The sequence below is a fragment of the Callospermophilus lateralis genome, chromosome 8 (genome assembly GCF_048772815.1).
Source record: "Callospermophilus lateralis isolate mCalLat2 chromosome 8, mCalLat2.hap1, whole genome shotgun sequence".
Taxonomy (NCBI): domain Eukaryota; kingdom Metazoa; phylum Chordata; class Mammalia; order Rodentia; family Sciuridae; genus Callospermophilus; species Callospermophilus lateralis.
In genome coordinates, this window is record NC_135312.1 from 30266926 (window position 1) to 30294227 (window position 27302).

The 27302-nt window shown below is 37.0% G+C and overlaps 1 protein-coding gene and 1 pseudogene across 3 annotated transcripts in view; one reads left to right on the forward strand and one right to left on the reverse strand.

Moving 5' to 3' along the window:
• The window catches only part of Rfc1 (replication factor C subunit 1), a 108072-nt gene extending 84096 nt beyond the window's left edge, over window positions 1–23976 (reverse strand). For all 3 annotated transcript variants that reach the window (XR_013092144.2, XR_013092143.2, XM_076864456.2), the window contains exons 1-4: window positions 23860–23976; window positions 8260–8388; window positions 4093–4168; window positions 1413–1535 (exon numbers count right to left, since the gene is read on the reverse strand). Coding sequence is in view for 1 of the 3 variants with exons in the window: in XM_076864456.2 (XP_076720571.2) it covers window positions 1413–1535; window positions 4093–4168; window positions 8260–8388; window positions 23860–23862 (331 nt within the window). In the remaining 2 variants the exon portion in view is untranslated. The remainder of the gene's footprint in view (window positions 1–1412; window positions 1536–4092; window positions 4169–8259; window positions 8389–23859) is intronic.
• On the forward strand, window positions 13227–14229 carry LOC143406374 (hsc70-interacting protein pseudogene; annotated as a pseudogene).
• Window positions 23977–27302: the final 3326 nt, after the last annotated feature.

Consider the following 27302-nt stretch of genomic DNA (forward strand, 5'->3'; position numbering starts at 1 on the left):
TAGAATCAAAATGACTTTACCAGTAACTTATCTGAAGCCTCCCCCCACCATGAAAATATAATTCAGAGATTCTCATACAAATAAACAACTATACTATGAAACTTTAAGATTAGTACAAAATTATTTATAAATGTCTTTTGTTCTTTGATCACTCTTACAACTGATCAAATAAATTTAAGTACAAAAACCATCCTTTATATATATATATGGTTGTAGTTGGACACAATACCTTTGTTTTATTATTTATTTATTTTTATGTGGTGCTAAGGATCGAACACAGGGCTTTGCACGCACTAGGCAAGTGCTCTACCACTGAGCCACAAACCCAGCCCCCATTGTTTTTTTTAATAATGATAAAATCTTGAGTGTCACCAGAGAAAGAGAATTCAAATCACATCTGTGCTAAATTATAAATAAGGCTAGATACAGTGGTACATTCCTGAAACCTCAGCTACTAAGTAGGCTGAAGCAAGAGGATTTTAAGTTCAAAAGCAGCCTTGGAAACAGTGAGACCTAGTCTCAAATTAAAAAATAAAAAACGTTGGGGCTGGGATTGTGGCTCAGTGGTCAAGCGCTCCCCTAGCACGGGCGGGACCTGGGTTCGATCCTCAGCACCACATAAAAATAAAGGCATTGTGTTGTGTCCATCTACATCTAAAAAATGAATATTAAAAAAATATATAAATAAATAAATAAAATAAAAAACATGGGGCTGGGGTTGCGATCAGTGATAGAGCATTTGCCTAGTATGTGCAATCCTCAGCACCAAATATAATTAGTTGTGTCCAACTACAACTAAAAAAATAGTAAAATAATAAAAAAAAACTCTGGGGATGTAGCTCAGTGGTACAGAAAAAAAAAAAAAAAAAAAACAGAACAGGATAGTGGCGCATGCCAACAATCCCAGCTTCTCAGAAGACTCAAGAGGATTGCAAGTTCAAGGCCAGCCTCAGCAATTTAGCTAGACCCTAAGCAACTTAGTGAGACTCTGCCTCAAAAAAAAAAAAAAAAAGGGATGGGGATGTAGCTCAGTGATGAATTGCTCCTGGGTTAAAGCTCACATATCTGTGTAATCACCATATTATTATGACTTTAGCATGAAAGATCAAAAAAAAACTTACATAAAAAAGTAGTTCTAAAATAACCCACTAATAATTCAATATATAATTCAAGATAAATCTTCAAAATATGATTCAATATAAAGCATTTTTTTAAAATTCCCCTTTAATTGGCCCTTTAGCCCACAGAAAATGCCAAAGATGACCATTCCCCTGATAAATATGATTCAACAAAACAAAAAAGGCACTAAAAATTCAATTCAAAATGAAGGAGATACAATTTAACATAAATGAAAAGTTCAAGAGCCTAACACTGCATGGCTCCAAATAACTGAACATATTTAGTACCCTTACCTGTTTCTGAAATGTATGTAACAGGATCCTTCCGCAAAATTTTACTAGGTTTAGAAGCCAATGGCAATTTTTCTGATTGCTTTTTGGCATTTTTTACCTGCACTGTCTCCTCTGATTCTGAATCTGCAGATGAACAGAAAATAAAACTTTGAAAAGAAGTATTTAACATTCTTAAGTAGTTATTGTGAATCAATTCCTCAAGGCCCTTTTCAGAGCACATCTCTCTTGTAAATTTCACACGTTAGTTTTAGCCAGCAATAAGCCTGTATATTAGTTTCCTCTTACAAATCACCACAAAATTTATAACTTAAAACAACATAAATTTACCATCTTCATGGTTCTGGAGGTTACAAGTCTGAAATGGATCTCACTGGTCAAAAAAAAAAAAAAAAAAAAAAAAAATCAAGGTGTCAACAGGGCTATTCCTTGCTGGATCACTCAGGAAGGAATCACTTTCCCTGACTTTTCCAGCTGCTAGTGGCTGCCAACATTTCTTGGCTCATAACCACTTCTTCCATCATCAGACCCAGCAATATCAAGTAGAGTCCTTCTCATTCTGCCATCTCTGATTCTCTGAACTTCCTCAATAATCTCTCCCTAAATTTCTTCTTCTGCCTTCCTACTTCTTATGCACACAAAGCCCACCTCAATCCAGGATTATCTTCCTATTTGAAGGTCATCCAATTAGCCTCTGTAACTTTTATTTCCTTCTGTCACTTAACCTAACACATTCACAGGTTCTAGGAATTAGGCTCTAGGTATCTTTGGGGACCATTATTTTGCCCACCACAGCCTAATTGCCCAGAACACTTAAATATAAATCAGGACAAAGTGTGAGCACTTAGCATAATGTTTCATAAACTGGCTGTCCTTCTTCTTCCTCTGCACCATGCATTTATAAGTCCTGACTCATACTGTCTTAAATTATATCAAACAATTATATTGCAATAGTTTTCCAAACAAAGGAAACTCCTAGAGAATAGACACACACTTCTATAAATTCCTTACAACACAGAGCAATATGGGATGGGGATATAGCTCAGTTGGTAGAGTTCTTGCCTTGCAAGCAAGCATCAAGGCCCTGGGTTCAATCCCCAGAGCGTGTTCGCACATACATACACACACACCAAAAAAAAACAGAGCAGTAAAAGGCATATAATAAATACTAAATACTTTTAGAACTGAGGAAATACTATTTCTATCACTGACAAAATCATGATAAAAAGTCTGGGTGGAGTGACACATACCTGGAATTCCAGCTACTCAAAGAGACTGAGACAGGTTGATTATGTGAGCCCAGGAGTTTGAGAGCAAAGTGAGCAACACAGTGAGACCCCATTTCAAAAGATAAATAAAGCTACTAGAAGACTGAGTATCACAAGTTCAAGGTCTTTTTAAATGAAAGCAAAAATGATTACATCTTTTAATCAAACACAAAAAATAAACTTTAGACCTCTGTTTTAAAAACAATATTCTAAGGGCTGAGGGTGTGGCTCAAGTGGTAGCGTGCTATGATTCAATATAAAGCATTTTTTTAAAATTCCCCTTTAATTGGCATGCGTGAGGCACTAGGTTCGATTCTTAGCACCACATAGAAACAAAATAAAGATATTGTGTTCGCCTAAAACTAAAAAATAAATATTAATAAATAAATAAATAAATAAAAATAAAAAATATTTTAAAACACTCTTTTTCAAATTCAACTTTCAAGAATCTCCAGCCCAAAGAAAAAATAATTATCTTTTAAAATATGGGCTGGGAATATAGCTAGTAGAGCTGATATAGTGCTTGGATAGTATGTATGAAGTCCTGAGTTTGATCCTCAGTACTGCAAATGAATGAATGAATGAATGAATGAATGAATACACCATAATCAAAGTAAATATGAGACATGCTACATATTCTATCCCCATCTAAACAACCTTAATACATTAATATATTTAGGTTCTGGGCTGGGGATATATGACATCCTGGAATTGATCCTAGCACCACAGAACACAACCATACATGTACACATATACACACATATATACACACATGTATGAATAGATGCATATTAGATATAACATTCATGTTCTGATAAATTCTGCAATTGAATAAAATTGTTTTAGAGGGGGACAGTGTTGCCTGCCTATAATCCCAGCACCTGGGAGTGAGGCAGGAGGTTCAAAACCAGCTGGGCAACACAGCAAGACCTCCATTTCAAAAAAAATAATAATAATTAATTTAAAAAAATTTTTTTTTTTGGAGGGGGTGGTATAGTGCTAAGGATTAAACCCAGAGCCTTGTGCATATGAGGCAAGCACTCTACCAACTGAGCTATATCCCCAGCCCCTAAAAATTGATTTAATAGCCAGACACAGTGGCACACACCTGTAATCCCAGCAACTCAGAAGGCTGAAGCAGGATTGCAAATTCATTGTCAGCCCAGCAACTTAACGAGACCCTGTCTCAAAATAAAAAATAAAAAGAACTGGGGATGTAGCTCAATGGTAAAGTACCCCTGGGTTCAATACCGGTACCCCCCCCAAAAAAAAATTTACTTGCACATACAGCCCTATTCTCACAGTACTTATAAACATCATAGAGAACTAAGTGCCTCAGAACATCATTGTAAAACACTGTTCTAAGAAATACAAAATAATTTTTAAACTTTAAAGGTCCTTAGAAGAACTATTACCTGAATCATAGATAATCCTCTTTTTCTTGTTTGGTTGCTTCTGTTTGGAGGCATCCTCTTTACAAGAGCTATTTACCTAAAAACATCATAATATAATTAGAACACAAAGAAGCCTATCATATAACATCCCTTTATCTTTCCCCCCTGATTAGTCTTGGGCTTAATGGTTCTCAAGAGCAATTTTGTTCCCAAGGAGACATATGTCAATGTTGGGAGACATTATTATTTATCACAACTGAGGGGGAGGAGGGTTATGGGACATCTAATAAGTAAACCAGAGATGCTACTAAACATCCTACCATTCACAGAACAGTCTTCCACAACAGAGTTTCTAGCCCAAAATGTTAATAATGCTCTTACTGGACTAAAGAATAAGCCACGCAATAACTGTATCAGGATGGTAAAGAATTACAGAAAAAAGCTATATTATTATTGGGCCCCTCTTTCAATAACAAAAATGCATAACAAAGAATAAAAGAATAAAAGACAAGGTGATACAGTTTGAATCTTGAGTGCCCCCCAAAGATCCATGTGTTAAAGGCTTGGTTGCCAGGGTAGTATAGCACTTTTGGGAGGCAGTGAAACTTTTTAAGTTATGAGGCAGATAGGGTGGGGTGGAGCTGTCCCCAAAAGGGGATTGTGAAACACTGAACCCTTTCTCTTTCTCTTTTGCCCCTTGGCCATGAAGTGAATAACTTTGCTCTGTTATATGCTCACACCATGAGGTACTACCTCACACCGTACTAAAGCAATGGGATAAATCAAACATGGACTAGAACCTCCAAAACTGTGAGCCAAAATAAACCTTTTCTCTTTGTAAGTTGACTATCCTAGCTATTTTATTATAGTAACAGAAAATTATCTTAACATTATACAAGGCAGTACTTCCTAAAAAAATGAAACCTAAACTAAAATAAAATCTAAACTAGAAATAAAATCTAAACTAGAAACCCACTACTATCCAATGCCTGTTGGAAAAATAAAACCAAGGCAAAATGCATTATTCATATTTTGTAATTAAACATCACATTTCTAACATTAAAATTTTCCAAAAAAGCATCAAGAAAGCAGGCAGCAAAAAAAAAAAAAACCTATAAACAATTAAAAGGTAAAAATATATGCTATTTCTGTTCATAATGAAACTTCAAAAACATAAAATCAACTAGTTTGCTAGAAAATGGAACAAATGAACCATTATAATTCAATCTATATCATTAAATCAGAGAACAGAGTTAATAGCAACTACAATAATTCAAAAGTCAAAGATGTTTTCTCCCAAAGGAAAGAGCTACAGAAAAGGAATTCCAAATTCTGCCTATTATAAACTTTGCCCTAATTTCTGGTTTTCTCCTATCCTTTCTGGAACACCTCCAATCACTTAGCTAAAGTTAAACGAATTGAATAAAGATTTCTGCAGCTGCCTGTCACAGGGGAGGCAAGAATTTAGAGCTTAAATTCAGTCAAGTCAACTGCCTAATAAACCAAAAGAATCAACATTCTTTGGAATAATATAACAGAATCCAAAGTTCCTACACCATATCATTCACAATCTCCATGATAAATCCAAAATAACTAGACATACAAAGAAAGAAAAAAATAAAATATGACCTATAATGATTGATTATATACAAACTTGAGTGGACCACAAGGTATGCCAGAAACACAAAGTGTTTCTGTGAGGGTGCTTTTGGATGAGCTTAATAAATAGAATAAATCAATAATAGGCCAAGTTAAGCAGATACCCTCTGTTTAGTCGGCTTTTCATCACTGTGACCAAAATACCTGACGAGAACAATTTGAAGGAGGAAAAGGTATTTTGGCTCCCAGTTTCAGAGATTCAATCTATGATTGGCTGATTCCATAGCTCTGGTCACAAGTGATGCAGAACATCATGGCACAGGTCATGGTAGAAGAAAGCAGCTCAGGACATAGCAACCAGGAAAAAAGAGTTAGCTCTGCTCACCAGGGAGAGTTACACACCCAGTGACCTACTTCTTCCAGCCACACTCTGCCTGCCTGCAGTTACTGCCTAGTTAATCCATCAGTGGATTAACCACAGATTAGATCAGACCTCTTATACTTGATCGTTTCATATCTGAAAATTCTTACATTGTGTCACACCATGAACTTTTGGGGGACACTTCATACCTAAACCATAACACTGCCCCTCATGTAGATGAACTTCAACCAAGTAGGTGGAGGCCTAAAAATAACAAAAGGCTGAATAAGAATCCTTTATGCCAGACTGCTCGAAGCTAGGACATCAGTTTTTTCCTGCCTTTGGACTATAACTGGAACGTCACCCTTCCTGGGTCTTAAGTTTGTCAGGCTTCAGACCAGAACCACACTATTAGCTCTCCTGTTTCTCAAGCCTTCAAACTTAAGACTAGAACTACACCATTAGCTCTCCAAGTCTCCAACTTGCCAACTGCAACTTTTTAGCCTCTGTAATCACATGAACCCATTCTTTGTAATAAATTTCTTTATATGTATATGTATACATACATACATATACACACACACACACACACACACACACACACACACATATATATATATATATATATATATATATATATATATCTATCTCCTATTGGTTCTGTTTCTCTGGACACCCCAATACAAATTTTAGTACTGAGAAATGGAATACTGCTATAAATATAAATAAATACATATATAAAATATATATAATAAATAAAAGTATAAAATAAATATAAGATACATAAAATATGGAAGCATCTTTAGAACTGAGTAATGGGTAAGAGCTACTAGGGTTTTGAGATACAAGCTAGAAGAAACCTAGATTGCCACAACTGTTAATAGAAATATGGACATTAAAGTCAATTCCAGTAAAGGCTCATAAAAAAAGAGGAGTTAAATGAGTGCTATAGTAAAAACTTCTTTCATCTCAGAGAATATGTATATTATCATGAACAGAATGTTCATAAAAATAAGAATGTAGGGGTTGGGATCTAGCTCAGTGGTAGAGTGTTTCCCTAGCATGCACAAGGGCCTTAGATCTGATACTCAACACAAATAAAGGAAGGAAAGAGTAAGAGATTATTAAAAACTAGAGTAAAGAACTTGGCTGAGTTGTGTTCTTGTATTTTGTGAAAGACAGAACTTCTAAAGAAGAAAATTAGATATTTAGCTGAGAAGATTTCAGAGCAAAACGTTGATGGTGTAGCTTGAGTCCTGCTGATCGCTTATAGTAAAATGGAGGAGAGATGAATTGAAAAAGGATTGTTAAGCAAAAAGGAACCAGAAATTAAAGACTTGAAAAATTCTCAGCCTGTTTATATTGCAAAAAATGAGAAAGCATGTTCTGAAGAGAATGCCCAAAGCATCTGAATTAGCACTAAAGAGATTATGGGATTCCATAAGCACAAACACTGCCAGTTTGAACTGAAGGGGTGCAAAGGAAGGATGTGGGACTTCTTAGATTCTATAGGACAGAATAATAGTTATATTCTTCAGGGAAAAAGGGAAGAATAACAGCAAAGGCAATTCAGAGGTCATCAGAATTGCCTCTTCAGTTTCAACAGTGTGAAACCTGAAGCCATTTGGTTTCAACAGACCAGACATCCTCCACCTGTAGCCTTGAAGGTGAGAGGTCCTGGAGAGCCACACAGGCAAGACTGCTGCCTAGGGCTATGGAGACAGAACTACCACCCAGTAGGTCTGGAAGATAGGGCATAAACCAAAAAAAAATTATTCTTGAGCCTTAAAAACTTAATGTGCCCTGCTAGATTTTAGACTTGTATGACACCACCCACTATCCCTTTCTTCCTTCTGATGACTCCCTTTTGGAATGGGAAGGTCTAGCTTATGCCTGTTTCACCATGATATTTGGTTTCAAAGATTCACAGCTAGAGAGGATGAATCATACTTCAAATCTCACCTATATCTGATTTAGATGACATTTAGATGAGACTTTGGACTTTAAGACAATGCTGGAATGAATTTAGACTGTTTGTGGCTACTGAGATGGAACGAATGTACTTTGCATATGAGGGCACAATTTCAGATGACCATGGATGAAATGTTACACAGACCAAATGATCTGTCTATTAAATCTAATTTACTCATGGCTCCCAGTATATCAAGTTTAGGAACTCAGTTTATTTAACATTTCATACAATAAAAAATTACATTTGGAAAACTGACCTTGATTTCCTTTATTCCTTTCTTTCCTTTTAAAGTTTCTTCAACAGACTTTGTTTTCTCATTCTTCTTTACTGTTTCACTTACAAGTTTTTTTCCACTTGGTATAACTCCAAAGAACTTCCGAATGTCCTAAAAGAGAAAATAAAGACTCATAAATAAATAGTAATCATATAATATTCTAAGTTCAACAATAAATGGCACAGCTTTACTTACACACTGGTTTACCATAAGTAATTTCTCCATACCAAAATAGTTCCATGCATGCAGTGGCATTTTAATGTGGGGGGGCTGAGGTTGTGGCTCAGTGGTAGAGCGCTCACCTAGCACATGTGAGGCCCTGGGTTCAATCCTAAGCACCACATAAAAATAAATAAATAAAATAAAGTTAAAAAAAAAAAAATTTGCCAGGCTGGGATATGGCTCAGTGGTAGAGTACTTGCCTAGCATGTGCAAAGTCTCAGGTATTTATTGATCATGTATGTACAACATAACCCAGCATAGCTGGGGGAGAAAACAAAAAGTTGAAGAATATAATCTTTATCCATGGAATGTATTCTTCAGTTTAAGAAGTATAACTCTTTCAACCCTAATCTCTCTTAGTTGCTAGGAAAGCTTGAAGTTACTTTCTCCTTTATATGATTTTCCCAAATTTCCGAAGAAAAACTTGGGGTGCTCATTACAATGTGTTCTTCTTACTCTACTCCATATTCATCTTTAGAATTCAAACCAATTCAATGCAACTTTACAATTTATAATTAAAATTACTCACTTTTCTCATACTTTGCACGCATTTTCCCTAACTTTCTAGAATCTGGTCTTGAAGAAACAATTGTATAGAGGAAATAGACATGAGAATCAGAAAAACATGGTTGGACTCTGGATCTAGAGTTTTCTATCTGTGTGACCTTGAACAAGTTGCTTTAACTTGTCTGTTTTCTCATACACAAAGTGGAACTAATCATAGTTTTATGAGAATTAATTATGAATCTAACACAATGTGACTCAGCAAAAAGCTTCATTGCTGAACTACTATCCCTTCACAACACTGAAACATCTCCATTTATAAATATGTTTACAGGCAAGGGTGTAAGGATCACAAAATAATAAGAATTTAAAATCTTAATTCCAAAGAACTGAGTTCAAGAACCAGCTGTAGGGGCTGGGGCTGAGGCTCAGTGGTAGAGCGCTTGCCCAGCATGTGTGAGGCACTGGGTTCAATCCTTAACACCACATAAAAATAAACAAATAAAATAAAGGCATTCTGTCAATCTATAACTACAAAAAAAAAATGAATAAAAAAAAACAGCTGTACCATTTTCCTATCCTTCATGTTCATAATTTTTAACTTTTTTATTCCTCCAACTTCTCTCTTTATTCTTTGAGAGAAATGACTACAAAACTACTTTTATAAGAAAAGATGGCAATTATTTGCTGGATCTAAGCAATAACTGTCGTATGATATCAAAAACCCCAAAGTGTGTTTTTCAAGACACAAACAGCTTTGGGCTAAGCCAATAAACAAAGCAGACAAATGAGGCACAGAGGCATGTAAACATAAGAGATGAGAGAAAGATTAAAGACTTCCCTGATTTTAAACCCTCTTTTGTAAATCTCCTAATATAGAAAAGTTATAAATCCATTAATTAAGTCTAAATCTTAAAAAAAAAAAAAAAAACTGCTTATAGAATGGATACCTCATCTCTAACACTGAAACATCTTGTGAGGTACTAAAGTAAAGAATAGAAAAAGACAGCCTTGAGGCTGGGGCTTGCCTGGTATGTGTAAGGCACTGGGTTCGATTCTCAGCACCATGTATAAATAAATAAAAGTAAAGATCTATCAACAACTAAAAAATATTTTTTAAAAAGACAGCCTTCCTTATAAATTGCAAAGAATCAAGTTTAAGGCTGACTACTTTATTGCTTCTGAAGGAAATGTGTTTCACATCAGTTTCACTTTTTGAAATTACACAGTGATTCTTCACTAAAATAGTGATGATTATTTAAACACACAAAGAGTTGCATCATGGAAATACCAAAACTTGAACCATCAGTGTACCAAGTTTTGAATAGTAGGTCTTTTTAACATCCATGTACAACCTGGTTTTGAACCACAAATGCTTAAAACTCCAAAGAAAACAAAATATAATTCAGAGAATAAAACTATCAGTAACACTGAACACTGTGATTTTATCTCTACTGCCACTCTTAACACTGTCACACCCTTTCCTTCCTAATTCTTTCCATTCTTTCCTTACCTTTTCTCTTATTCTACCCACTCCCTTCCCCCACATCCCTATACTCTGAAGCATAAAAGAAATAAATGCATCCTGATCTCACTCAATATGTACTAAAAACCTAAACTTTTAGAAAAGAATTGTCATAAACAACTTCTTTGGACTCTTTCCAGTATGAGCAGCTGTAGAATACAAACAGGTAAGAAGCAAAGGTCAGCAATTAGGCTAATTAATTTATACAGCGTGACTTTACCTTACCCTTCCAATTAACATTTCCTTTCTAATACTCTACATCTTCAAAGATTTCATGCGATGCAGACCAATCCTAGTATCTAATCATATTACCAAAGAATAGCTCTCAACACTTCCCTTGCCTGCCAGAATATTTAAGTAAAAAGGAAGAAAAGGGAACAAATTTTTAAATTTACTTTTAAATTGGCAAGGGGAAAGCCTTCTAAGCAGAAAACCAAAGCTATAAACATCATAAAGAGGTCTGGCTAGATAAAAATGAAAAAAGATGCCAAAAAGTTAAAATAGCGGCAACCAAAAACTGTCTACAACTTTTGTAAATATATGTAATACATAAATGAGTTCCTACAAGTCAACAGAAGATAAGCCAATGTAACAATAAAAGCTAGTAATAGGTTAAAAATGATATGCAAACAATCAACACACAGAAGATGCTCAACTTCACAAATAATAAAAAGGTAAATTAAAATTTGATTGGTTTCCTCTAAGTTTTAAAAGATTAATAATGCTAAAATTCATCAAGGATGTGGGGAAACATGCTCACAACTCTGAGAAAAGTAAAAACTGGCATAACCTTCCTGGAAGATCATTCAGCAATACTTATCAAAATCTTTTTTTTTTAATATTTTTAGTTACAGACAGACACAATATCTTTGTTTTGTTTATTTTTATTTTTATGTTGTGTTTAGGATTGAACCCAGTGCCTCACATGTGCTAGGCAAGTACTCTACCACTGAGCTACAACCCCAGCCCCACTTATCAAAATCTTAAATGTAGCCAGGATGTAGCATGCCTATAGCCCCAGCTACTAGGGAAGTAAAAATTTAAATGTGCACATACCCCTTGTCCCAGAATATAGTTTTTCTTTGACCATTTCTGGGGAGCAGAAACCAAAAGAGAGCAGTTATTAACTATTCTTTCTTTTTTCAATGATAATTAATTGAACAAACAGGTCAATTCAAGCGAGGCAAAAGATTCAGGCAAAGATCACATAAAAGTTAAATAACAAATTTTAACAGAAAAACTAAGTAAAATGCTTAGTTTTCATATTTGACTTACAGCAACTGGACACAGATTTATGTCTTTTGATAATTCTATGTGGTGAATAGTGCAAATAAAATTAAAATACATTCCCACTTTATAAATGAATGGAATGAATAATTAAGTCAGACAAATAAGTTTTCCACTTACTACGACTCGTGGCATGAGTTACTTCATTTCTCTGTCCTTTTTCATCTCCTCATGATGCCACCTGCCTCACGGACCCCTATGAGGATTAGCAGTGGCACACCAAAAACCTCTAGAATGGAAACTGGTCCTCTCACTCCAAATCTCTATCCTAGTTTTCAACTTGACCATGGCTGCCTTCTCAGTGTTCCTATAACTCTAGGGACTATGCAAAAGCAGATGTAGGCCCCAATTAGCAACGTGCACTTTCCCCTCCTATCATTTTTTTAAAATATTTTTTAGCTGTCAATGGACCTTTTTTTAAAAAATTTATTTTATGTGGTGCTGAGAATCAAACCCAGTGGCTCACACATGCTAGGTAAGCACTCTACCAATGAGCCACAACCCCAGCCTCCTCCTACCATTTTTGATCCACTTGATCCTTTTAAGCTTACAGGTAGGCTCTGTGCCAGGGACTTAGGATGCAAAGTTGAGTGCTCCTTTATGAGGAAAAAAAAAATGACTTCATGAAGCTTCCTGGAAGACAAATGGGTACATTAGTACATAAAGGCCTAATACAGTATAGAACACTGGGTTCAATCCTCAGCACCACATAAAAATAAAAAGCTAACCACAAGGCTGTGAAAGCACGGGGAGCACTTCATACAGGACTGAAGAAGCAACACCTGAACTGAGCCTTAACATCTGATGCTCATAGAAAGTTAAGTTTAAAGACATTTGTTAGTTCCATACAGCAAGCTTGTCTATCTTACTACCATATCTCAAGTACAGGGTCAGTACACCAGATTAAGTAGATGTTTGATTAATATTCAATGAATACATAAATGGTTATTCCTAAAACCGGTCACCTTCAAACCTGGGATCAGAAAAAAAAGGCTCTGGATTATGTAAAATGAAATTGTGGTAGACTTCTTTTTGTTTTTGCAGTACTGAGGACTGAACCCAGAGTCACACATGCTAGGTAAGCACTCTACCACCAAGCTACATCCCCCCAACTTTTTTTTTTTTGGAGTCAGTGTCTCTCTAAATAGCAGAGGCTAACCTTGAACGTGTGATCCTCCAGCCTCAGTCTCCAGAATCACTGGGATTAACTGCGTGTGGCTTAGATTTGTTTTGAAATATGGGGCTGCAGCCTGGGCAGCGGCAGCGGAGGCGGAGGCCCTCTGCCTCCCACCTCCAACCATGCACGTCCAGTACTGGTGACAAATGGGTACATTAGTACATAAAGACCTAAATACAATACAGAGCACTGGGTTCAATCCTCACTGAGTTGAGTTTCGGGTCTTCCCAAAAAATGTGTGGGCAGGACAGAAACATTCTGCATGCAGAGGAAATACAAAGTACACTTCCTGAGGGAATGGGGAGGGTGTGGCAGTTACAGGGTCACCTGCTACTCATAAATCTAAATCAGAAGAAAATATGGAGGAAGAAAAAATATGAAGAAGGCAAAGAAAAAGAGGCAGGCAAATTATTGAGGGAAGTAATCTAAAAATTTACAACGAAGGTGCAACTGAACCAAACACAACCAACCTCAAGAAATGGGAGATGGAAATGTAGCAATAACTGAGGTGATGAGATGACAGGAAGAGAGGAGAAAGGGGCTACCACTGCAGCCCTAAATGATGGTGGACTACGCATAGCCATTGACCTGTTCACTGATGCCATCATGCCAAATCTCCAGGTGGCCATTCTGTATACTGAGAGAGCCAGCATTTTCAAATTAGAACAGCCAAATGCTGCCATCTGGAACTGTGACAGAGCCATTCCAATACATCCTGATTCAGCTCAGTCTTCCAAGAGGCAAGGGAAAGTACATAGACTTCTGGGACACTGGGAAGTAACAGCCTATGATCTTGCCTTGCCTGTCGTCTGGATTAGAATGCTAGAGTAAATGCTGAAAGAAGTTTGAGGGAGGGCCTGGAAACTTGCAGAACACAGAGAAAGTAAAGTAAAAGCAAGAAGATGAGAGATCAGTGAAAGCCTAGAAAGGGTTAAGAAGGCTTGAGCACAAAGGCCTAGAGAAAGAAGCCAGCTGACAATCAAAAGCTCAGAATGGCTCTTTTCCAGGTCGCTTTCCTGGAGGAATGCCTGGTAATTTTCCTGCAGGAATGCTTGGAATGGGAGGAATGCCTGGGTTCAGTGAAATTCTTAGTGACACAAAGGTTCTTGCAGCTATGCAGAAGCCTGGTGTTATGGAGGACTTCCAGGATATGGCCCAGAATCTGGCAAACATGTCAAAATACCCGAGCAACCCATTCAGCAGTAAACCGTTAGCCAAATTTGGAGGTAAAGCATAAGGCCCTCCTGACAGCCCTTCCTGAAGGAAAGGCAATCTAGATCACCAATGGATGCCACAGTAACAGAATAGTGTACCTCTGATGTCTCACCTCAAGACAGCTGAGTGCTGTGAAGCTAATCCCACAGCTCTGCACCAAAGGCAGCTGAAGCTTTCAACAGTGGTTTGCCAGGGGTACTCACTCAGGTCATGTTTTCCTACTAGAAATTACAAATACTTTTTAAACCTTGTATTTAAAACAAAGTAAAAGGGTACATCAGTTCCTAAATTTAAAAATAAATTTGTATCAAAAAATCTTTAATTGGAATTCATATTTCAATATGAATTTTAAGATGTTAACACTGTGCATTATTTGTGAGCTGAATTATTAAAGTTAACTTTCTATATTTGATCTTTATGTTACTCTCCTATTGTATAACAATACTGTGGCTAAGGAAAAAAAAAAACACTTTCATTTTAATAGGGTACTTCCTCTTCAAAATTTGTTTTAGCCAAACAAATTACTTTTTTTAAAAATCAGAAATATCACTACATACAAAATTGATGTTACTGATACATCAAAGTGTGGCACCTGCCTCAAGAACTTCCCTAAGGAAAGTTGCAGACACCATAAGAAACAGAAGCATTATTTGAGAAACCTTTGAACATTAACAGGTTCTAGACAGGAAGACTTGCAAGGTCCTGAGTCAGTTTCCTTTATTCACTACTCATCTATTCATTCAAGAAATACTACTGAATCCCAGTGGACATGGGAGGCTGAGGCAGGAGGCTTCTAAGTTCAAGGGCAGTCTCAGCAACTTAGCAAGGCCCTAAGTAACTTAGAGAGACCCTGTCTCAAAATACCAAAAGGGGAAAAAAAAAAAAAAAAACTTATTGAGTCCAAGAACTAACTATTCTTAGGGCTTGGTGTAAACACAACAAGCAAAAATTTGTTCTCATGGAACTTAATTCTACTTTCTGCTCTCATCTTTCTGGCTTTAGAAAACAAAGCTGAGCACAGGAAATAAAAAACAGATGCCATAAAGCCCAGTACAGGAAGAGAAATGGGGATAGAAACCACTCTCCCAACACAGCCTAGAATCTACTGATCATCTGGTAGGCTCCTTCCATGACAATGAAAAGATTCACTTCCATTCTTAGGTGTGTGCAAGAAGACAGGAAAGACTGTGAAGTCACATTCAATATCATAGAGCCTTAAGACTACTCTCTCAATTAAATAATGTAGAGCAAAAGTTTTCAGGTATCTGACCCAAAAATATAAACCAACACTGGCAAAATTCAACAGAAATTGAAGTAATTATATAATTCAGGTTTAAAAACTAAGGTCCCTTCAAACTTGCATAAGTAGGATAACTGAAGCATTTGAGACGGCTGTGCCTGATCTATCGGTTTATTTCATAAGTTTAACATTTCCACCAGGGCTAACATACTAACTGTGTAAGTCAACTTTTTAGAATTGAGTTCTGATCCAAAAAAACAAATATTAACTACTTGAATGAGCACAATTCAGATCAAACCCAAAAGAGACCTACAACATAATATAGCACAACAATGTAGTTCTCTAGGTTACCTTATTCGTTGTAATGAAATGTTTTGATAGCTTACATATAAAGTCATGTAGAAAGGGCTAGAGAAAATGTCTTCATACCAACAAGTTTTACCGTCTAGTTATTTTTTTTTTTTTTTTTTTTACTGGAGATACAAAGTTTATCTGTACTTATTCACTCATCAAACATTTCAGAAAATGCATCATGTACCACTCCATACAATAGTTCCCTATCCTTGTGGTCCCTCCCCTTGCAGAGCTTGTAAACCACTGTCAGAGGTGACCCACTTGTTAAAATATGCCAAAGCACATGTCAAGGAAAAAAAATGAATGGTTTTTTCACTAACAATACCAGCAGTGTTTGCACTTTCATAAATCTGGTGAAAGGTACGAATACATTCCCCAGAAATACGCAAAAACAAACATGCACAGAAAACTTTGTATGGAGGGTTAGGGGTATAGTTTAGAGGTCCACCACTTGCCTTGTATGTGGGATTCCCTGGGTTCCATACCCAGCTCTGAGGGCTTTTTTTATTTGTTTTAATTAGTTACACATGACAGTACAATGACCAAATATCATACATTTGGGAGTTTTGTTTTTTTTAAAAAAAAAAAAAAAAAAAAACATGGAATGCAGTTCTGGGGACTTTCCCAAATCCTATCACAAAACCCAAGTTACAACTTTGAACCTACACTCATATTGTGTTAGCTAACAGGTACCCACTTAACCTCCATACAACTTAAAATACACACCATCCAATCTTGCCCTCCACTCCAAACCTCCTTTGAGCTCCATACCCATGTAGCTAACAGCCTGCTAGATACACTTCCGTCCAAATGCGCAAAGGGGCCTCCAACTCATAATGACCAAAACTAAATTCATCTTCTTCTGGCATTTGCTTCTGTCCCTTGATCTCCCATCTCCACACACTGTACTTCTGTTCACCCAAGAAGGTACAAGCGCATTGTCTTTCTGCCTCATTCTGACTCTCCACCTACTCCTCTCACCTAATCTTGCTCCCAAATACTGCTGTATTCTCCCTTCCATTCCTATTGCCACTGCCCTGATTCAGAAATTCATTTTATTTACTTTTTTAACAAACCCTTATGTATTGTGTCCATCTACAACTAAAAAAAAGAAAAAAAAAAAGGTGAGAAAATTGAGAACACCAAGACATTCTCTAATAAAAGACCAGGCGCTGTGGTGCATGCCTATAATCTCAGCAGCTCAAGAGGTTGAGGCAGGAGGATCTACAGTCCAAAGCCAACCTCAGCAACAGCCAGGCACTAAGCAACTCAGTGAGATCCTGTCTCTAAATAAAATATAAAATAGGGCTGGGGATGTGTCTAAGTGGTCAAGTGCCCCTGAGTTTAATCTCCAGTACCACCCCCACTCCCAAAAAAAGTTTTGAAATTTAAGATGCATTAAATATAAGCAAAGACTACTTGCATTTTTCTCATTTAAGGTATAACTAACAATCTACAACACTATTAGAGAGAAGCATTGCATATCAGGCAGCCCAAATACAATCTGAATATACATAGGCTAAAACAAAATATCTGACTTTGTCAAAGTCAAATACACACATAAATAAGGCATTTAGTATGTCTTCAACCCATATCAAGATGTTTCCTCCTTGGTTGGTTGATTTCAAAACTATTAATAGAGGGCTGGGGTTGTGGCTCAGTGGTAGACCGCTTGCCTAGCATATGTGAGGACCTGGGTTCAATCCTCAGCACCACATATAAATAAATAAAATAAAGGTCTATTGACAACTTAAAAAAAAAAAAAAAACTAATAGAGATGAAAAAAATGTTTTTGCAACAAACCCTCCTAAACCCACAGAAATGAGTACCATAATGACCTTTAAGCTTTAGAATGTCAGAGTACAAAAGCTGATATATATTTACTTTGACATGTAACCAAAGGAACTCTAATTACTGCTAATGGGCTCAACCAACATGCAAGTAATACTTGCTTATGAAAAATGTGAACAGAAACAAATTATGTCACTGTGGTCATTTATCTTCAAGAATATAGTATTTTATGCAAAATAAGTATCACAGTGCTCTGCAGAATGATTTCCAAAATATTGTATGTTGGTTTCACTTCTCTATTTTGACAGTACTGATGAAATATAAATATTTCTGTTTTAATATTTTTAAATAGCCAACCAGATTCACAAGCAGAAACAGCAGAAATTGATTATGAACATACATCACCAAATCGCTAAATATAAAAATCTCTTATCTTGAACTAATCACTAAAATGCAAAACTATATTTCTGAATAAAATATACACTGAAGTAGCTGGTGACAGCACAGCAAATAAAATTTGAGATAGTTTAATAATTTTAAAGTATTTTAAATTTTATTTAGATCTTTGGAAGCAAAAAGTAAGCTTGAAGAAGGCTTTTCCCCCTAAGATCAAGAAAAATATAGGATGTCCACTTTTGCCATTTGTATTTAACATTGTGGCAATTCTAGTGAAGAAAAGAATTTGGCAAATGCCAGGTATGGTGTTGCTCACCTATAATCCCAGCTACATGGGAGGCTGAGGCAAAAGGATCACAAGGTCTAGATTAGCCTGGTCAATTTAATGAGACACTATCTCAAATTAAGGGCTGGAGGTATGGCTCAATGGTACAGCCCTTGCCAAGCATGTGTGAGACCTGGGTTTAATCCCTAGTACAGCCAAACACACACAAACACAAATAGGCAAGAAAACAAAATAAAAGATACCTAGATTGGACAGACTCTCTTTTCACAGACTAAAAAAAAAAAAAAAAAAAAAAAAAGTCTTACACATTGGGGTTGGGGCATGGCTCAGTGGTAGAGCATTTGCATATCACACTTGAAGTGCTGGGTTTGATCCCCAGTACCACACACAAAAAATAATATTTGTCTGTAGATCAGCTAAATCAGTGAGTTATGGACCTATGTATATTTCTCTGGGCAAAAATTTGCATACAATTCACATTTATCAAAGGGAACTGTGAGCCAAAGAGAAGTTACAAACTACCATCCTATAATATAACTGTGCACAGCTGTTTCAAAAGAAAATTATGGAATGGAATTTTAGTCTAGGTTTTTTGCTAGATATATTTTTTAATTTGTTTTTAGTTGGCAATGGACTTTTATTTTTATTTATATGTGGTGCTGAGAATCAAACCTAAGGCCTCACACATGCTAAGCAAGTGCTCTACCACGGAGCTACAACCCCAGCCCCGCTAGATATTTTTGTACTGGGCATTGGAGGGCTTAACTAAATACCAGAGGATGCAAAATTCCTACTACTTTTTAGAACCTTTTCCTATTAACAAACAGCAAAACTGACCAACTTGACCATTTCCTTTTTTTTTTTTTTTTTTTTTGTAGTTGTAGATGGACAGCATGCTTTATTTTGTTTATTTTTATGTGATGCTGAGGATCAAACCCAGTGTCTCATACATGCTAGGCAAGTGCTTTGTCACTGAGCTACAGCCCCAGCTCTTCACCATTTCTTTTCTGCAAAGAGGACTGTTTTTCATCTTAAGTTTCTCAAGTTTATATCCAGAGTGTCCCCCAGAATTTCTAAAGGCTTGGTTGTCAGTCTGTGGCACTACTGGGAGGTAGTGAAAATTCTAGGAGAGGGGGCCTAATGGGAGAATGGTAAGTCTTTGGGGGTATGCCCTTAAAGGATACTGGGACTCCAATTTCTCCCCTTTCCTTGTTTCCTGTGGTCAGGAGGTGAGCAGCTTTGTTTCACCACATACCCCCGGCACCATGATGTTCTGCCCTGCCATGGGCCCAAAAGCAATGGAGCCAGCCAACTGTGGACTGAAGCCTCTAAAACCATGAACCAAAATAAATGTTTCCTTCTTAGAAGTTGTTTATCTCGGGTATTTTGTCACAGAGATGGAAAGCTAACCAACACACTCACATAGAAAATCATAAGAAATCCATTATATAACTATCAGAATAAATAAATGAGTTCAGCAAGGATACAAGATCAATATACAAAATTCAACCATATTTCTTTTTATTAAATATTTCTTTTTTTATCTTTAGGTGGACACAATATCTTTATTTTATTTTTATGTGGTGCTGAGGATCGAACCCAGTGCCTCACGCATGCCAGGCAAGCGTGCTACCACTTGATCCATATCACCAGCCCTCAACCATTCTTGCAAATGAACAATCCAAAACTGAAATGAACAACTCCAAAGGCTGGGAGTATAGCTTGGTGATATAGCACTTGCCTAGTACATATGAGGCCCTCAATATGAGGCCAAATCTCCAAAAAGAAAAAAAAAAATTCATTTAAAATATTATCAAAAATAATAAATTACTTAGGAATATATTTAACAAAAGAAGAGTAAGACAGCATAGTGGCAAACACCTGTATTCCAGCAACCTGGGAGGCTGAGGCAAAAAGATTGCAAATTTGAGGCCAGGTTCAGTAATTAGGCAAGGCCCTAAGCAACTTAACAAGACCTCTGGGTTCAATCCCCACTACCCACCACCCCACTGCCAAAAAAAAAAAAATAGAAAAAGTGTAAAATTCAAAATGTTATTTGAAAAAAAATCAAAGATCTAAACAAATAGGAAGACATTACATGTTCATGGATCAGAAGACAATATATTTAAGATGGCAATATTCCCCAAATTGATCTATAGTTTCAACACATTTCTTATCGAAATCCTAGCTACTCTGCTTATTCTAAAATGCATATGGAAATTCAAGAGACTGGAATAGCCAAAACAATCTTGGAGGAAAAAAAAAAAAAGTTGGAGGACTCTTACTTCCAAAAGATTTCAAAAATTATCACAAAGCCACATTAAGCAAGATAGTGCACTGTAGCATTAGAATAGACAGAGACCAAAGAAATAGAATTTAAGAATCCAACAAATCTAAATCACATTTAGAGTCAACTGATTTTTGCCAGCTGTGCCAAGATAATTCAATGGGAAATGAATTGCCCTTTCAAAAGATGGTGCCAGGACAACTAAATATCCACATGTCCAAGAATAAACTTTGACCTCTATACTTCATACTACCCAAAACTGAGACGTGAAATCAGAGAGACAGGTAGGGGCCTCATAGACCAAGTACTAGGATATATGACAAAATTACATTACAATGGGACCACAACACTGTCCAGGGAAGCAAGAATTTCACACAGCAAACAATGACAAAGCAGCTGAGATTACAATGTATTTAAAGTGACCTGACAGTCCTTCAAAAATGCTGCCCCTTAAGTTTGATGTGTTTAATTCAACCTTATGTATATTTTTAATTATGCCAACCAATTAATGACATATGCTGATTCTGCACTCTCCCCACCCAGTACTGAGGAATTGAACCCAGGGTCACTCTACCACTGAGCTACATCTCCAGCCCTTTTTTTAAACTTTTATTTTGAAAGTCTCATTAAACTGCCTTCCGAGTCTGGCCTCCAATTTACAACCCTCCTGCCTCGGCCTCCTGAGTCACTGGGATTACAGGTGTGTGTTGCCATGTCAACCTATATGCTGATTTCTTAAAAGTAGCATCTCTTGGATTTTATTCACATTTTGAACAAACTATTAACTCTCATAGCAATTCAAATTGTTTACATGACTCATTTCTTATTCCTTTTAGACTTCATTTCTGTTCCTTTTATATTCACATGGTTCAAAACACATATCTTTCAGACATATACTTCCCATCTCTGACAACAATGAATCTTATCAGTTAGTTCCTAGTGTTTCTTTCCAGAGGAATTTATATCTTGGAGATTATTTTATATCAGGGTATATAATTTTCTTATTTTTCTAATGGCTAAACAGTATTCCATTATGTGGACACAGTGTTTTATTCCTTTATTGGTAACTTCTGATTGAAAAATATCTCGGGGAAAATGGAGCTCCCAGATTACCTTTTGTCTGTGAATAAGCTAAGATGATATGTTACAGGCCTATGTGTATTTCTCTGGGCAGAAAAGTTGCATGCCATTCACATTTACCAAAGGGAACTATGACTCAAATAGAATTTAAGAACTACTGTCCTATAATATAACTTGTGTATAGATGCATAAAAAAAAAATTGTGGTATAGAATTTTAGCCTAGGGTTTTGCTAGACTTTTTTGTACTAGAGGCTGGAGAGCTATATCAAAAGCCAAAATACAAAATTCTTACTACTTTCTAGAACCTTTTCCCATTAGCAAACAGTAAAATTGACCAACTTGATCATTTCTTTTCTACAAAGAGATTTGTTTTTCAACTGCATCAAGAACAGAAGTTCTAAAGAAAGAAAGAACCAAATTTAAAAGTACCTAAATGATCAAAAATTAACCATACAAGCTGTTGGTTCATTGTAATTGACATCAGAAGCATCTACAATTTCCCTTAAAATCTTATGTATTTTTTTCAGAGTTCCTTCTGAAAGAAACAAGTTATTGGAAATTAAGCAGTTGTATATTACCTACTACATACCATGCTCCAAAATGGAAGATATATATATATATATATATATATATATATATATATATATATATATATATAATATCTTGTTTAATCCTAAAAAAAAAATTGGAGGGATAGCTATTATCCCCCCCACCTTGTTTTTTTTTTTTTTTTAAACAGATAAAGAAATAGAGACTAAAGTTAAGCCGCTTAACTGGCTCAAGACCATATAACTATAAACTATTAAACGAAAACAACATCTCATTTTCACCTTCAAGACTTCAAATCTCATCAATTTTCCACCCTACCATGATTCCCCAAATCCAAAGTGTAATGATAATCATTTTAGGGAGGTAGTAAAATGCAGTAGCCAGAAACACCTAGGTTCTAATTCTAGTTCAACCATAGTTGTATGACAAATTGTTTAAAAAGTCTCTTTACCATCTGTAAAACTGAATTTCTATGGGTCAATATGAAAAGAAAGTATTTAAGGGCTGGGATTGTGACTCAGTGGTAGAGTACTTGCCTAGCATTTGTGAAGCACTGGGTTCAATTCTCAGCACCACATATAAATAAATGAATAAAATAAAGGTTCATCAATGTCTAAAAAAATATTTTTTTTAAAAAAAAGAAAGTATTTAAAAGCAAAACAACTCACATATTGAACTGAAGATGATGGTTGGTTCAGGGTGGCTATTATCATCATTATTATATCCTTTTTTGAGAAAAAACACAAAGAGCTGCAAAGTTTCCCAACTTGGCATGAAACTTTTTTCCTCAGAATGCTGGCATTCTGACAAGGTTAAGAATGACTTTAAAAATTACATATGATTGGTAAGTATCTTCTGTCTTAATAGAACACCTTAATTTGCCCTTTAGAAACATTTCAAGCACATAATTGTATCCACTGCCATACCATGATGAATGTCTCTTGCCGGCTGCTATTCTACTCTCAATTCGTTTGAAATGCTTTATACAGAATTATGCACTTAAGTTTGGGGGCGGTTTAAGATCATTTTTTTAACATCAGGTGACAAGGGATGACAGCTGTCAAATACGTTACATTTGTTTCTACTTTTTGCATTTTTTTTTTTCCTGGTAAACCGTGCTATCCGTTTAACTCCTATGAACATTCAAACAAAATGAACCATCTTCCCCATACAGCCATTGAGACTCAAAAAGGCTGAGAAGAAAGTTGCGGGGAGCTGCTCATCATGAAACTTGAAGGCCTCAGGCAATTTACTCTTAAGAAAGGAAAGTTTGTTGCATTCTTCCTCCTAACCCACATCTTGAAATCAGCGCTCCAGGAAGCACTCAAACGGAGTTTTGGGGCAACAGTAAACAGGAAATTAACTTTAACGCTCCGTTCCCAAATCATCACCACTCTTCCTTCTTCCCTTCCCCCAGAGTTGAAAAAAGAGTGAAAGTGCCGCGTAGCACCCAAATCCCCGCGCATCGGGCGACGGAGAGCGCCGCAGCCCGCATTCACAGAAAAGTCTGCAGCCAGAGCGGGGTGCGCGGCCCCGCGGGTACCTGGGCTCCCCAGCCGAGCACCCACCGCCGTCCTCCCCCACGCCGCACCCAGGAGCACCCCATCCGCCCCCGGCCTGCAAAGGCTCCCAGGCCCCCGAGCTGCACGACCTCCCCCCGGGGCTCACCATCGCAGCCCCAGGATTAAGGAGCAGGCTGGAAGGCCGGCGGGCTGGGGAATCCGTTATCGGGACTCGGGATCCATTGGCGCCAACAACTTCTCCCGCGAAGTGGCAGAAGCGGAGGCACCGGCGCCCGGCAATGACGTCAAGAGCGCGCGCTTCCTCTTGACCCCGCCCCGACGCGGGAGGTGCGACGCCGTCCAGGTGGCTCCCGGGGCTGGCTGGGCCTTCCCTAGAGAAGGGTCATCTGGGCCGTGGTCAGCACGTGGGTTCCCGTCCGCGATTTCTTGGCCGAGGCGCCCAGATGGGCGATACAGGATGGGTTTCCTCCCAGTGACACCTCTGGAAGGTGCACTGCAAGTTTGTACTATCACCGCTGGAAAGAAACAGTGGGCCGGCTGGGCGGCCCACACCTCCAGTCCCACCACTCCGGAGCCTGAGGCTGGAGGATCGCAAGTTCGGGCCGGCCTCAGCAATTTACATCACAGCGAGGCCCTAAGCAAATTAGTGAGACTCAGCCTCAAAAAGGGCTGGGAACTAGACTCGGTGGTGAAGCCCCTCGAGGTTTAACCCCCAGAACCAAAAAATAAAGACACACCTTGGGTGTGTAAATACCTGCCTTAGCCTGAGGGCAGTAGCCACACTTCTAATCCTGGGCCAAATGACAGAAATTCGCCAATTCAGACCCTCTGGAATTAAAAGAACTGAGGCTGAAATTCAGTGGTTGAGCAGCCCTGGGTTCAATCCCCAGTATCAGGGTTTGGGGTGGGGGAATTTACTCCGAAGCAAGCGACATCTGATATTTTGTTGTTGTTGTTGTTATTTTAATGTTTGCTCCACTGAACTGGGTTTTTGTTTGTTTGCCTATTAATAAGAGAACACCCACAGTTTGAAGACCACCGGGCTAAAGGACAACTTTAATATTGTATACTTCAAAAAGCATTTTGTGAAATCATCTGGACACCACAATTCACCCCATTTTATAAATGAAAAATAAGAAACTCAAACATGTTAATGGGTCTAAATTTGTTCCAAAGCTACCAGAGGAAGAAATCTACACCTAATTTGGAATTTCCTTTAATTCCAAACCTGCACTGCTCCTGCTCTGCTGAATCCCACCAAGAGCAGTGGTGTATATGAAGCCAGGGCACACCAAGGTGCATCCCCATAGAAGAGCCATGATGGTTTTAACAATTATAGAGCCTTATGGCCAAAGGTAAAATTAAATTTTTGTACATATTTTGAAACAGAAAAACAAGACACAATAAACAAAAGAATCATAAGCCCAATAAAGTATTAACTAAGATGAAATGCTGTGGAGAAAAATAGAATAGCTATATTGGTTTCATGGGGAAAAAGAATAAAAAGTGAGTTTGTTTACATATTTGTATAAATAGTTGTTATTGTTTTAGATAGCATCGGGTACACATCAAGAGTGGCATCACTGAATGAAGAATTGTAATGCAAAAATAAATAAAATAATTTAAAAAAAAAAGAGTGGCATCACTGTTTAATAGTGCCAGCACTTATAATGCATGGGATGGCAATCTTTAAAACTAATTAAACTTATGATGGGAAAAAAAAAAAAAAAAGAAGAGCCGTTATGGGAGAGCTTTGACAGAAGCCAGTTTTATATTCATAGATAAGTATTGAGTTGTGGAACAGAATGCAACATTTACATACAATTTTGAGAGAAAAGGGAGACCATCAGAGTGTTCAGTGGGGTGAGCAATATCTCTGCTTAGGCCCCAGGTTTTCAAATCTTTTTCAACCCACCCCTTGTTGGGTCTTGCACTTTATGACACCAATGTCTCTGCAAAGAAAGTTAGCAAATTCCCCTGGAATAGAAGAGCTAGTATATATTAAGCACCTATTATAACAAGTGCCAAGTTTGCAGCTGTGGACCAGCCTCAATTAGTTCATTTTTCCCCTAGAGCTTCTACTATTCCCAATTTATAAACAGGTCAACTGTCACCAATGAACAAAGCCTCACTGCTTGAGTCCCTTTTATGCTAGTATGCTAGGTTCTCAGCCTTACTACATGCTAGTTATGTGATCGTAGACAAGTTATTGTGCCTGAGTTCCTCATCCGTAAAATAAGGTAATAGTACCACTTTGTAAAGTGTTACAGAACTGTTTCTGAAACAAAAGTAGGTAATAATTATTTTTTAAGTCAGCAATTATTACCATCATTGTTACATGATGCTAGGTGTTATAAAAAGAGAAAGCTCCTGAAATAGACATCTCCTGTACAATGTTGCTTAGGGAAAAACTTGAATAAGGAGGAGGCCAATGTCATTAGATCCTCTGAGAAATCAATTTAAAAAAATCTATGAACCAACTTGCTAGAAAAATATACATAGCATATACAACACAAAAATTTTTTGCCTATAATTTCTAGATCTAATCCAATTTACAAATGTTCATTGTCACTTCTGAAAGATACTTTGTAAATTTGTTAGATCATTTTCCTAGGAATGTTTCCTTGAAAATACCCTCAGAATTGTGTCAGATTAAAAATTATACTTCTCTTTTGAACCAGAACTGGCCTATGATTGATTTAACCAAAGAACAAAGTGGAAATGACCTTAACCAGAACTAAGCCTTAAGAAAATGTAGAGTTCCTACCTTGCCCTCTTGGAGCCCTGAGCTGCCAAGTAAAGTAGGAAGGGTGCAGCTGAGCCCAACCTCAAGCCATTTCCACCAGGTACTACACCTGTGAAGGAAGCCATCTTGGACTCACCAAGCCAACAACTGCTGGAATTCCGCTGAGTAACCCCAGTCAGCAGCTCATAGAGCAGAAAAATCCCCTAGTCAAGGGTCATTCAAATTTCCTGTCTCACAGGTGATAAAATGATTACTCTTTTAAGGTCTTCAGCACTAGGGTGATTTGTTGATAAAATACTGGATAACTGGAATAGAAATTATTTTTAGAAATATTTTTAAAGACCCCCAAAATGCAATTTTTAAAAAAGCATGCATGGAAAAATGAATTTTTTTTCACTGCAGTAATTCTTATTGGTGCATTCATTCAACAAATATTTTTTGAGCATCTACTAAGTGTGAGCACTTTTTATGTGCAAACTGGATGAGTCAATAAGAGTCAATAAGAAAGACAATCTCAGCTTCCCTAAAATTTATGTTTTTAAAAGAAAAGATAAAAATATGGAGACAAAATAATGATATGCTTTCAGATAAGGCTATGTACTATAAAGAAAATAAAGCAGCATAATGAGATAGAGGAAAAATTGGGAGAAGAATGAGAAAGTATTGTAAATAAGTGATCAAAAGCCCCTAAGGAAATACTGATCTGAGACATAAGTATTAAGAAGGCAACAGCAAATATAAAGCCCCTGATATGGGAATAAGTTAAAATATTCAAGGAACAACAAGTTTTATGACTAGGGACCAGTTAAGTGGGAATAAGAGATTAGGTTGGGCTGAAGGGA